Below are 12,924 nucleotides of genomic sequence, written 5' to 3' on the forward strand. Positions count from 1 at the left end.
GGAATTTGACACTATAAACAGTTTATAAACAACAAAATATTATTATTACATTAGAATAGTTGGCTATACACAACTAGTAACAGTGGCACAATACTTGCAGAATGATGTTCAATAAATCATGTAAATAACAACTCCCACACTATTATTGGATATGCTCGTTGGCTATCAATATATACCATTATTAGTGAAAAATATACAGACCAATCAGTATCAGTAATGTAATACCTGAGTCCCTTGATATCTGCCCTCAGCTTCACCTCAAGCAGATATCTCAGTCCTCAGGTATTACATTACTTATACACACACACCCCTCCAGACAGGACGGACTACATGTACATGTATTATATGATCGACAGCTGCTACATGAGAGCTTACTCCAAATAATGCCCCTTCGTGTAGTATCTTTGTTGTTCTGTAGCACTTTTTCCCAGTGGCTGGGTCTTCATCTTCGACGTTAACAAAGACACTACCTGATATTATAAGGTAGCTGAAGAAACTGGGATGACCTGCTTTTAGAATCACTTGCCTCTCACTCACGCTGCATAGGAATGAGAACATAGGAATGAGAATATAGGAATGAGAATGAGAACATACAGTTATCTTACATGTACATGTAAATCTCAAGGAACAAGAATAGGAATGAAATTACGGGAATGAGATTTCTCTTACATTGTGTACTGACAGCAGCGGCAGTACTCCTCTTGGGCCGAGGAGGACAGTGACTCATGGAATGCACTTAAATGCTTAAATAAAGAAACGAGTTTCTTAATCTTTGCTGGACTCCTAAAATAAGAATAATAATAAGAATAATAATAATAGTAATTTCCTATTTTAATTATCTTGCCTCAGTACAGGGTCTTCCTCCATAGCGAATCTTGCCCAGAGTGGTATGGTGGCATTGCAAGATGTCTTCTGAGCAAACTCTGCCTTGTTGAAAGTCATTGTCTTTGTAGAGAAAGCAGTATACTGGGAGTAATAGTTCAACTATAACAGAGAAGGATTATACATAAATCAAAGGAAGAATCATTTTAAGAGTACCCAATTTCCTTGTCGCAAAAATCCATGACAAGCAAAATTCTCTTTTCATGAAATCCATGACAAGCAAAGTTCCATTGTCACGAAATCCATGACAAGCAAAAAACCCATTGTCATGAAATCCCTGACAAGCCCAGAGGCTTTGAAAAATTCATAAAAAATTCAAATTTGATCAGAATCAGCTCAAACTTTCTATACAACATAAGAGCATGTATATGCATCAAATAGAACTATAAAAATGAAGATTTCTCTTCTTTTCAATTTGACAAATACATGTACATGTAACTCCTGCTATAGTTTTACCAAATAAAAAAAGATCATTATGAAGAATTATGTACATACTTAATGGCACATGGCCCACAAATTCATTAAACTAATTAATATGTGCCAATCATCAAGAAATTAGTCCTCCATAATACCAGCAGACGTTACATACCTCAGCTAGAGTCTGTGGTTTATTTTGAAAAGTTTGTTTCTCTTTTGACTCCTTTATCAATAATCTGATCCTAATGACGATTAGTAATAAACGAAGACAAGACCGCCTCTTCTTCATTATCTGATAATAATAATAATGATAATTATTTAAAATTCAAAATTTCCCTCATATACCTCCCAATGACATTTCACCTCCTTAAAGTCCAGTATGGAATAGAACCCCCTGTCGCTTGATAAAATGATTGAGTTCTGTGAGCGGAACCAAAACCTCTTCCCACTACTTGACTTAAGAATCATTCTTTTATTATTATTATCACTGCTGCTAGTGTCTCCAATGGAGTCTGGGCAGCTGCTCAATTTACGAAGCGTCACGTGATGAAACTTAGAATGCCCGAGACCACAAGCCCTCTTATCAGTGATGAAAGAAAACCCACAGTTACTAGAGACTGAAGAGGCTCGGTGACCAGAACATGAAGATGATTTGGATAAGGGCCGTCCTCCTTGAGGTGAACCGGATCTCTTTGAGGTAGGAGTCGGCCATCTCTGAGGTGAAGTCGAATGACGGCGTCCATTAGCTGAGTTTGGGACTGAAAGAGACTGAGAACTGGAGACAGAACTTGACCAACCAATGGAAGAGGTTCTCTTCTCTCGTCCAATTGGAACTGAGAGAGCACCTGACTGAGTTCCGGAGCTCCTCCTACTTCCACTAGTAAAACCAGACACTGAATTATTCCTTTGAAGATAGAGAAATAACATTAAAAATGAATTAACTGTGCTTTAATATTAAGATATGACATCTATCAATTTTAAGCAAAGATAATTAAGCAGAAATCATTTAAATACAACAAAATGTGGAATATTAAGTAAAATATAAATCTATGAGAACAAAATGTCTAAAGTACCTTGTATAAGAAGTGGATTGTCTCCTCTTTATGGGTGGGGCAGATAAAGACCCTCTCCTCCTTGCAACATTGGTAGTTTGATTAGTTACTGATACTGTAATGGATACTACTGAGTCTTGTTGAGTAGGAGATACGGAAGGTGCTTTACTAAAAACCTTATCAAAAACCTTTACAGGAGACGACAAAGAACCTGAATAAACTGTTGAAGTTTTAGCATCTTTAGTACTGATATCATTAGTAGATCCACCATCAGCCTCAGTTGACAAAGACTTTGATTTCTCAGTAAATGATAATATTTCATGATTTGGTACTTGGTGTGGCGACTGTTCTTTAGGAGGTGGAGCAATGGGTGTGGCTTCGATTGCTGAATCAGTATCGGCAGATTTCAATAGCATGGGCGGTCTCCATAGCAACGGAGAGGGCGTTGGAATTGTTTTTGGGTGATTGATATCTATCAGATGAGGAGAATGAGAGAAGAAGGAAGGAGGAGTAGGAGGAGGAGGAGGAGGGGGAGAAGGAAGGAGTGAGAATAACTGCAAGAAAGGTTTCTTCTCCAATCCTCCATTTTTAATCCTTTCATGGGCCATTGTACAGCTGTATCTTGTCTTTAGTCCAACAATACACCATCAAATAACTAGAGGGAGAGGAATAAACCTGGTACTATCATTTGGAGCTGTGACTTACTGGTTAAGGTGTGATTCTGACACTTCAGATAATATTGTGTTAATCTCCATAATTTAATTTAGGCCTGAAAATACCACGTGGTATAACTTTAATTTTATAACTACATAACTTTAATTTATAACTACCCATTCCTAATTTATAACTAGCCACGCCTTTAAAAGTCTGTTTCCAATTCCTGCCCCGCCTATGCGTCTCACCACGCCTACACTAATAAGATCGCTCATTCGCTCGACCTAAGTCAGCTGAAGAAATTCCTCTTTACTTTTATACTCTTTCTCTCTCCCTCTCTTTCTGCTGGCCCTGATCTCTTTCTCTCTTATTTGCAGGTATTGTGCGTATGCTTTCATTCCCTACCATCTCTCCTTCTTCATAGGTACTTGCCTTCTCTCTCCGTCCACTTTTAATGTACCCTCCGTTCAGATAAGCTCTCAGTCTCAAAGCAAGCGTGAGTGTCCCCACGTTAGTAGCTGTAGCATTGTTTGTTAGTATCCCGGTGCATCCAGCTGAGCTAATGCACAGTTTATGATAGTAACTGGATAATGTATAATGTGTCATTGCTCTGTATGGTGCAGTGGCTGTTAGACCCGTTAAGTGACTGTATTTTAAGTTGTCTTGCTTGTTTGCAAGTTAGAGAGAGAGAGAAGGAGGGAGGGAGGTGGGTATCTTATGAAGGATAGTTTAAATGCTTTTGTATGTGTGTGTTTGTATAATTAGGTACATATTGTAATTTAGTTAAAGAGTGAAATTTAATAAACTCACAGTGTATCTTAGTATGTTTCTATGTTAATCACCAGCTTAATCGCATAAGAACTATATCCTATCTCTTTGTGTGTGTAGTGTATCCACGTACAAGTATGGAACTACTGCCATGTCTCTCGTTTTCTTTGTTAATGTGATACCAATTATCACTAAATTTGTAATGGCATCATTTATCTTGAAAGGAAGGAAGAGAGAAGGAGAGAGAGAGAGGGGGGGGGAGGAGGAAATTCCTACCATACTGTTTTCATTGGATCCAGTTAACTTAAGCATTCACACACACACATAGTTGATCAAGTTTTAAAAACATTTAACAGTTTTGTTTACTAACTACTAGTAGTAACTTTTAAATACTTCTTATCTCCCCCCTCTCTCTCTCATCTTTTATGCCTCTAGTATGTCGTCAGTACCTTCTAAGTCTCGTCCTCCTAAGCCACCGAGAATCAAGAAAGGTCCTTCGATACCCAATGGACACATCGACAGTGACAATCCTCAGGCTTCTCCTACTCTACCCTCGTCTACCATTGTTCCATCGTCACCCACCGTTGTGCCATCATCTGCTCCATCATCCACAGTCTCTCCTTATAAACCTGATGGTAAGCCGGGACGAGCAACTTCATTACAAGCAGCTGCTACCATATCTAAAGCACTTCAAAAGATAAAGAAAGTTGAAGATGAGAAGGCACTCAAGCAGCAGCTGGAGGAACAGGACAGCACGGCTTTATCAAGAACCTCTAGTGACAGCAGTAGAGATGATCCATTTGTAGTTGGTGATCAGGATCTATCAACAAGATCACATCATATTGATTCCTTGACACAAGATAATGCATCTCAACCTTCTCCGTCGCAATCCCCACGAGTTCCCTCCAGTCCCAAACCAATCCCGATTATTCCTAACAGAGGAGAAAGGAGAGAGAGAGGTCGAGGAGGAGAAGGTGAAAGTTCATTTGACGGAGGAGCATCTGTTCCTTTATCTGTTGGTTGTAGTTCTAAGTCGCCTCTCTCTCCAAAGAAGGACAAGAGAAAGGAAGAGAATGAGAGGAAAGGGAGTCTTAGTTCCTCCGGCAGTGTTGGTAAGAAACCTCTCCTCCCTCCATCTTTAAAAGTAGCCCCTCCCCGCCCACCTTTACTGGCACGCCCACTGCTGTCAGCCCGGTCTCTTTCAACTAGTGAAGATTCAAAACAGTCACAAGATAGTCACGTGACTCCGCCTAAAGGAAGTGCAACTAGCAATCCTGACGAAAGAAGTAAATTTACATTTTCTTCTACTGAAACAGCCGATTCCTCGTTGCCTAGTAACAATACTCAGACCACACCTACAAAATTAACAAGTGGGGGTGTGGTCACTGACGAGACTATGGATAGAGGAGGCGAGTCAGCGTTTTTAGAAGAAACCGATGGATTGAAACTAGGTAACAAGAAAAAGCTGACACCCATTACCACACCTCCTAAACCACTCCTCCCATCCAAACCAGGTACCAAGCTGCACAAGGTCAATATTAAAGGTGATGACTCATGGATTCAGCGTAAAACCAACCAATCAGAGTCCCCGCCCATGTCAAAGGTTTTGTCTGGAAGTAGTGAGAGGGTTTCCCCTTCTACTGAAAAGAAAGGACTCACAGCATCTTTGTCAGTTCCATACCGGAGCCATGCCATCATTAGCCCAGGGACTAAGAGGCAGAGTACGACCGAGGCACTGCTGAAGGATAAATCAAAACCAGTGGTTGGACCCTCTGGGGAATATTACCCACCAGCTGTACGGTCAATCACTCCGGAGCCATTTAAAGGCAGCAGTGATACTCGGATCAAAGAAGAGGAGGAGGAGGAGGAAGAGGAGGAGAGAGATAGTCTGAAGGGTATTAAGAGGTTTGCTAAGTATCGACGCTCAAATAGTTTCAGTGGAGACGCTGACAAGAGACTCAGACCTGTCTCAATGGTGGACCCTAACGTAAGTACAACTGGTAATTGTGGAGGGGAAGTTTTGGCAAATTTTCATTTTTAAAACCATAATGTAAAGAATGCATTTCTTTGTTTACATGTACTTGTATCATTAATTACATTTCTCCCTTTGACATTTCAGCATTCAAATAAGAAGTTGATTGATCAAAGAGGCACTCTACAGCATCAGGGGATGTCAGAGTCCACCATAGTGACATCAGAGCACCAGGTACACCTCACCACCACCACCTCTTCAACAAACACGCACACACCAGCTGCTAACACTATAATCAGGATAGTCTATAGTCTAAAGATAGAAGCATATCAGCTCATAATATTTGACCTAAAACAGAAGTCACTAAAGCACATTCTAATGTACATTCACACACGGACCTTAGTAGCTTTATGTACATGTACATGTGTATTATTTATATTTTTATTTTTATTTATTTATAGTTCTTGATCTCTTTTATTCATTAGCTTGTTATGCTTGCTATGTATGTGTATTAGCTGGAAAATATGAATTTAATAATAATACATTAATAGGAAGAGCAGCTGGCACTGATTTGTAATTTTAAAAATAGCCATGCAGTCACTAGAAATGTATTAGCTAAGTATATTAGTATATCACATTATTTATTTATTTATTTATTTTATTGGTGTTAATGTTGCTTCATTGTTGACATAGTCCTGTATTAAGGGACTTTTCTTATTTTGCTTCTGTCAGCTGGTGGTTACACTATTCATGATTCCTATTATTGAAAGTGCTGACTCAACTGTTTGTTCAGTGATTATCTGCACTATAATGCCAAGTCCACTCCCCTTATGTACAATACACTGCCAATATTAAATGTTTACAATATTTATATTCTTTTTGCTGACTGTCAGTCTGTGGGTAGTGTTTTCTTAATATTTACAGTCTCTTTGTCTCTCTACAGAACAAGAAGCTGTTATCCAAAGCAGCTCGTGGCTCAATAAAGAAGAAAGGAGTCTTTGGTTTATTCAGAGGAGGAGGGAAACAGAAAGAAGAGCAGGCGGAAGGTACAGTGTACATGTACATGTACTGGAAGTGAGATTGTTGGATTGTGTACATTTAAACAAATTAAAATTGAATGTATCACTAAATGCTAGTATGAACATACATGTACAGTATACATGTATATGTACATGTATGTACATGTATGTTGATGGTTTCAGTTACCATATGATGTGCTTATATAAATAACTGTAAATAATTGTTTTGCTGTACATGTACATCTCCGGAGGTTGAAATTGAAGTTTTAATTAATTTTGTAGAAGAGGCTGAAGTGGGTGGAGATTCAAGCGAAGATGAAACTGGCGGCACAATAAGTAAGTGCATGTACATGTTTATTGACATTTTTGTAAATTGCATTTTATTGTTATTATTTTAATAGAGAGAATGCCAAAGGGAAAGGAAAGGGTGAGTGTTTCATTTATAGTGTCTATTACTGACAATTGGAACAATGTACATGCTCTATTGGACTAATGCTATAAAAGAACTATATCCCATTACTAATACTTGCACATGATGCATATTAATGTACTTATGCTGTGTAGAAAGTTTGAGCTGATTCCGACTTTAACTTTTTAAGTATGATCATTTTTTTTAAATGGGCCATTTTCTGAAAAAATCCCTGTACTATAGCCCATGGTTTTTTCCAAAAATTGGCTCCGAAATCACCCCCAATTTTTATTACATTTTCTGATACATATTGATGTCCTTATACTACATAGCAAGTTTGAGCTGATTCCGACTTCAATTTTTAAAGTTATGACCATTTTAAATGAAGGACTACATGTATAAACATAGTACATGTAATTATACTTTACTACTTACATTATGTGTATATGTACATGTATGTGTGTGTGTAGGTTGATGAACCAGCTTCTGAACAGGAATATCCTCATCTCTTTCAGTATGTGTTTGTAATGGGACTGACTGAAGGTATTCCATCATACGTCACTGACTCTCACCTATTGACTTCATTTTAGATCCGTCCACTAAAAAACTCAAGACCCAAATCACTTACCAGTATCCGCCACCTGTGAGTTAGCCACACCTACCAACCATACCCTAACTAGTATACTGAATAGTCTAGCGAGATTGACAAAGAAGATAAACCAATTTTAGGTTCTCTTGGTCAGTTTTGTTTCCCTGATCTCCAGCAGTGGAAACCAGTCGTCCATTATACCAGGTACGGCTTTATGATGCAATGTGTTAATTAACTTGTTTCAATAAAGTGAGAGTTATTCATTCGTGCTGACTAACATTGATGCTTCAAGGAGATACGGATACTGTAGGAGACTGTTGGTGAGTTTTGGAGGGAACTCTCCACCTGTTTCTATTAATTATTAAATATCTTATGTTTTTAGCCTGATGGCAAGTCGCCACGGTTACCCGAAGTCTATTGCATCATCAGTCCTCTTGGCTGCTTTGATCTTTACGCTAAGGTAAAGGCCCCGCCCACACACACTGTCATGTGATCTTCCGTTAGATTCTGGACATTGTGGAGCAGAGGAGAACTGTGTCTCAAGTGGCTGTGTTCACTTTCCTAAAGAGCATCAGCGCTAATCCATTCCCAGCACCTGTAAGAAGGAGATAATTGTGTTATGTCAAATATCCTTCTCTCTCTCTCTCTCTTTAGGGCCAGTCTGTTTCAGTTAAAGTCATACCAGTTAGTTTAAATATCTTTTAAATGTGCATAGATCTGTTCTTTACAGGCTAAAACTGGTGATCTTGAAACCATTAAGCTCAGGAGGCCCCCCGACTCAAGACTAGAGCATGTAAGTGGTACCCATGTTTATACCGGCTCTGTTTTAGCACTTGTATGTTTCCATGACAACCCACAGGTTGACTTCTCCGTCCTATACAATGTCCTTGGACCGAAAAAAGTAAAAAAAATTAATAAAAATTAATTAATTATAATGAGAGAGTGATATTAATGTACATGTACATGTACATGCACCAGTCAATTATATTCTCTTTTTTAAAGCTCATAAATGTCTTTGCTTCTTTGCTGATGGAGCGTAGGGTGATACTGGCTGCTCAGAGACTGAGGTAAGGACACAGGTCACATGAGAATCACGTGATCTCTCTCTCTCTCTCTCTCTCGTAGTACCCTCTCCTCTTGCTGCCACGCCCTCTTAGCCTTACTCTATCCTTTTGAATGGCAGGTGAGTTTATTAAATAGATACATAAAGAAGACTTTGGATTAATTGCAACAAGTGACATTACATTGCAACTGTGTCCTTTATAAAAGTGGCTTATGTCCTCTCTCTCTCTCTCTCTCTCTCTCTCCTCCTTCTCCAGCATACTTTCATTCCAGTGTTACCTGATGAGCTGATTGATTTCTGTGGTTCACCTCTGCCCTGTATATTTGGTATCAGTCCTTCAATGGTTAAGAAACTGGATCATCTAGAAATTGAAATGGAAGAAGTAAAAATAAGCATTATTCCATGCTCTTAAAGTTTTTAAATGTTAATTTTTTCAGGCTCTTGTTGTAGACTTGGATAAGAGGAAATTTGTCAGAAAGGTGAGTCGTAATTTTGTATGGTTACCCATTGAAATTTTTCCTTAACCACAGTTCGACGATGAGTCCTCAATCCTGCCTAACAAAGTGTCTCAGTTTCTCATTCACATGTTGGTACGTCCTTATAAGGAAAATTAATACATGTACATGTACTTTTATGTTACTATAGGATGCAGCTATCATTAAGAACGCTTACAGTAGACCAGATAGAAAAGGTGAGCCTCCATTTTAAATCACAAAATGTACTTTTCTGTACACACTATGCGTACACCTACATGTGTACAGCTACTTATAGAAATTGAATGTGTTTGTTTTTATAATTTGTTTTTATTATTATTATCGTTGTTGTTGTTGTTATTATAGGCCATGCAAGAGCTGACGAGATCATTGTCAATGCCTTCATGACCGTCTTTGCTTATTTCTTTGGAGAGTATAAGCAGTACATGTCAGTGAAGGACACAAAAACTAGAATGAGAGAACTTCAGGTGAGAGAGAGAGAGAGAAAGAGAGGGAGGAGGAGGGAGGGAGCAGCTGCCAATTTTTGGACCAATTTATCAATAATATTTTCTCTTTTCCCAAACACTGTTGAACAGCATGGGAACAATTGTTTGTGTACTGGGCGGCTGATAATTAATGGTTGCCTAGCTACACTCAAAGAGCTACCAAAGCAAACAGCTTTGTCTATTAGCAGCTGCTAAACATTCACACTTTTATCTTTCTTGTTTTAATTTACTGCAGAAGAAAGACTTTGTGAGCAGCTTTAATTCAAAGTCAACAAAAAGGGTAGGAAAGAAAAGCATTATTATTATCATTGTTTAATTATTTTATTATAATAATTGTTAGTTTTTAAATGCTTTCATGATGACTCAGATGTTTGACAAGTGGATCGAAGAGCGGGAAGATCCACGTAAATCAGCAGCTGTAGCTGAGGGTGAGCCTTTCATTCTCTACTTTCTCTAACGTCTTCTTTGTTAGGTTTGTTTGAAATGAAACTATCCGAGTTGTATGAGAGAAAGCAAGAAATTGAAATGTAAGTCCAGCTGCAAATGTTGAATTATTTTATTGTTATTATTACTTCTAGTTTTAGTTCAAAGAGACGGCTTCCATGGAAGAAGAAGTCCAGTAACACTTAGCTTGCACTAATTATTATTATTATTATTATTATTATTATTATTGTTGTTGTTGTTGTTGTTGTTGTTGTTATTATTATGCTGTGTATAGATAGATGTCATATCAACAGTTATTTTTGTTGTCGTGAGTGTTATAAAACTTCATTTTATTGTCATTCGTTTTGAATCTTTTTTATTGCAAACTGACAGCTGCTATAATACTAATCACACGTTAATCTTTTGTCCATTTTGCGTGTGTGATTAGTGACAAGAGCTTCATAGCTTCTTTCGTCTATTGTGAATTTTTGTAAACTCTTGTTCACTCTTAGAGATTGGAGGATGAGCTTCAATGATTTAGGAGGTAGCATGTTCCATTTTACTTTCAAATGAGTTAACTTTGAATTATTGAGCAATAGCTCAGAGAAAGCCTGCCCACTAATAGAAGTGACATGAGGATTAGATATTACAAAGAAATCGGTGAGGGCAGAATTGTGATGAAGGGATTTGCAAATGCAAGCCATCCCTTTGTCACTAACTGAAGAATATCTAATGATTAGCTCTCGTAGTGATGTATTTGCAACCATTAGGTCACACAGACACAAGACACAATCATGAGTTAGTGGTGTATTCCAAATGTACAATGAAACTGATTTGTTCTCTTGAAGTATGTGTGGTAAAAGACTCAGAACACTTTCAGGAGATAAGCGACTAAGAGCGATTGTGTGATATTTGCCACTGCTTAGCATAACTATAGCTTCCTTGCACTGAGATGCAGATAAATTGTAAAGTGATAAACTGTCACTGCTCCAGTTGATTTTACCAGTGATTTCTATACAAATTAAAAGTCATAATGGCATTATGCTACACTGAAATAATCCTTACTTTCTTTTTTCAATTTCTTTGCTTCTCTTAATGCATGTAATAGCATAGGATCTTCATCTATGGACTGTAAAAAAAGAGAAGCCTTTTCATCTTCTGTAAGTAACTGGCTCTTTAGCTCTTTTATGCAAGGAACGGGTACATGCTGATCCTCCATTGCATATTGAAATAGTTCAATTGATTCCAAATTTGACCGAACATAGCTACTAGGAACAAATCCCTCACAACCTGAATCCATTGATTTTCCTTTCCACCAAATTGAGTCATCAGTCTCAATTATTTCTATTCGCTCATTTTTAAAAAATGAAATAGAATATGTTCCGTAACCCGGATAATCCAATTGGGCAATGTAGACAACTTTCTCTACATTAATTAAAATATGAATAATTTCTATCATGTGCATGTGACAGGAGAATACCTTTAGCTATTTTTTTCATGAGCGGTATTTTCCATTGCAAAAATTCAGCTTCCCTTTTTGCCATTAAAGTTTCCTTTCTTCTTTCTAAACAATTAATATAATATTATCATATATGCATGTAGCCCATAAGTCACCTTGTTTCATTGCAAGAGATGTTTGAAAATGTTCTATGTCAAAGCTTTTTGTTTTTAATATTGTTTTTGTCAACTCAAGTCTAGAAACTAGCGTCATTTTCAACTCTGAATCTAGAGAATATACAAACAACGAATTAAGTATACTGACAAACAAACAATAAAACATGCAAAGTACCTTTTAACTTGTGCAAGTGTTCAAGGCCATATTCATGTTGTAACAATATTCCTATCATAACATCATTATAGTGTAAAAGTAAAATTACACTTGCTTTTTTTGTCTTTCTCAATTGAGCTTAAACTTTGAGCTTCCTCACATAATAGTTTTACATCTTCTGTAAGGTTACTTAATTCCTATTGTAAAAGTAAAGGTCGTGAATAAATAATAATAATTATTAGACTGTACCAATTCTCGTGTCTTTAAACTCATTACTACAAATTGACCAATTGTCATTTGCTTCAAGGAGAATCCTTTTGTCAAGGAGTTCAGATTATTCTGTGCTTCCAAGAGTAAAGCGTCCAGTAAATGACGTGGAACATAACAAATTATTTTGACAGAATGTCCTTCATGAATACTACTGACTATAATCCTCTTCTTCAAGTTATCATAAAATGCTTTCTTCAAAAGCAAGCGAATGTCATCCAACGAATACTTGTCAGGCTCCCATTCCAAAATAAACTCCAACATTTCACAGTCATCAGAGTTGGCAACTAGTGAAATCTTTTTATCTATCATCGTATCCAGTCTTATTTCAGAACAAAACACTTCAACTGCTTTTTGGTATTCATCAATTAGCTCTTCCGCTTCAGTAATATTGTAGCGTTTTACAATCCTTTTTAGAGGTGCAATATTGATAACATTGCACCTTTTTTCAACTGCACTCATTATACCTGCCACTGATGTGACAGTAGCTAGCTCATCACTTAGACCAGGACAACATCTTTGAACGTATTGCTTAATGTCATCGTCAACTGAAGAGATCTTATCAGTTACAATTAAGACAATGTTGTGAAGCAAGTCGCCAAATTTAACTTGAACTTCATCAAACTGACAACTGTATACTTCGCTGACAAAAACCTTTTCAA

The 12,924-nt window shown here is 37.4% G+C and overlaps 3 protein-coding genes across 3 annotated transcripts; 1 reads left to right on the top strand and 2 right to left on the bottom strand.

Moving 5' to 3' along the window:
• Positions 1-294: 294 nt before the first annotated feature.
• Positions 295-3,200, bottom strand: LOC109584240 (uncharacterized). Its single transcript, XM_019999907.1, has 7 exons — positions 3,057-3,200; positions 2,373-3,006; positions 1,645-2,203; positions 1,472-1,591; positions 845-984; positions 670-783; positions 295-538 (listed from the first exon to the last, which is right to left on the bottom strand). The coding sequence occupies exons 2-7, from the start codon at positions 2,957-2,959 to the stop codon at positions 295-297; spliced, it is 1,764 nt and encodes a 587-aa protein (XP_019855466.1). The 5' UTR covers positions 2,960-3,006; positions 3,057-3,200.
• Positions 3,201-3,273: 73 nt separating this feature from the next.
• Positions 3,274-10,613, top strand: LOC100638651 (DENN domain-containing protein 2A-like). The gene is made up of 27 exons (XM_003388606.3): positions 3,274-3,382; positions 3,430-3,501; positions 4,209-5,760; positions 5,893-5,979; positions 6,689-6,791; positions 7,047-7,100; positions 7,166-7,191; positions 7,644-7,716; positions 7,764-7,816; positions 7,866-7,966; positions 8,013-8,082; positions 8,145-8,222; positions 8,267-8,359; positions 8,417-8,446; positions 8,493-8,555; positions 8,622-8,663; positions 8,765-8,829; positions 8,888-8,945; positions 9,082-9,207; positions 9,263-9,304; positions 9,356-9,415; positions 9,471-9,516; positions 9,665-9,786; positions 10,040-10,084; positions 10,145-10,232; positions 10,277-10,331; positions 10,383-10,613. The coding sequence occupies exons 3-27, from the start codon at positions 4,210-4,212 to the stop codon at positions 10,432-10,434; spliced, it is 3,183 nt and encodes a 1,060-aa protein (XP_003388654.1). The 5' UTR covers positions 3,274-3,382; positions 3,430-3,501; position 4,209; the 3' UTR covers positions 10,435-10,613.
• Positions 10,614-10,625: 12 nt separating this feature from the next.
• LOC109584241 (uncharacterized) lies at positions 10,626-12,910 on the bottom strand. Its single transcript, XM_019999912.1, has 6 exons — positions 12,245-12,910; positions 12,017-12,192; positions 11,842-11,952; positions 11,708-11,791; positions 11,293-11,652; positions 10,626-11,239 (listed from the first exon to the last, which is right to left on the bottom strand). The coding sequence occupies exons 2-6, from the start codon at positions 12,072-12,074 to the stop codon at positions 10,632-10,634; spliced, it is 1,221 nt and encodes a 406-aa protein (XP_019855471.1). The 5' UTR covers positions 12,075-12,192; positions 12,245-12,910; the 3' UTR covers positions 10,626-10,631.
• Between the last annotated feature and the right edge of the window lie 14 nt (positions 12,911-12,924).

This window comes from Amphimedon queenslandica, unplaced genomic scaffold (genome assembly GCF_000090795.2).
Source record: "Amphimedon queenslandica unplaced genomic scaffold, v1.1 AMPQUscaffold_13228, whole genome shotgun sequence".
Taxonomy (NCBI): Eukaryota; Metazoa; Porifera; class Demospongiae; order Haplosclerida; family Niphatidae; genus Amphimedon; species Amphimedon queenslandica.

Excerpts from the sequence above, each read along its gene's own strand:
- LOC109584240 (XM_019999907.1), bottom strand. The coding sequence starts at position 2,959 with ATGGCCCATGAAAGGATTAAAAATGGAGGATTGGAGAAGAAACCTTTC. Across the intron at positions 1,592-1,644 it reads AGGTGAAATGTCATTGGGAG|ATAATGAAGAAGAGGCGGTC; the intron begins GTATATGAGGGA and ends TATTATTATCAG. Across the intron at positions 539-669 it reads CGCTGCTGTCAGTACACAAT|CGTGAGTGAGAGGCAAGTGA; the intron begins GTAAGAGAAATC and ends ATTCCTATGCAG.
- LOC100638651 (XM_003388606.3), top strand. The coding sequence starts at position 4,210 with ATGTCGTCAGTACCTTCTAAGTCTCGTCCTCCTAAGCCACCGAGAATC. Across the intron at positions 7,192-7,643 it reads TGCCAAAGGGAAAGGAAAGG|GTTGATGAACCAGCTTCTGA; the intron begins GTGAGTGTTTCA and ends GTGTGTGTGTAG. Across the intron at positions 9,517-9,664 it reads CAGTAGACCAGATAGAAAAG|GCCATGCAAGAGCTGACGAG; the intron begins GTGAGCCTCCAT and ends TTGTTATTATAG.
- LOC109584241 (XM_019999912.1), bottom strand. The coding sequence starts at position 12,074 with ATGATAGGAATATTGTTACAACATGAATATGGCCTTGAACACTTGCAC. Across the intron at positions 11,792-11,841 it reads ATCTCTTGCAATGAAACAAG|AAAGAAGAAAGGAAACTTTA; the intron begins GTGACTTATGGG and ends TTAATTGTTTAG. Across the intron at positions 11,240-11,292 it reads AAAGAAATTGAAAAAAGAAA|AAATCACTGGTAAAATCAAC; the intron begins GTAAGGATTATT and ends TAATTTGTATAG.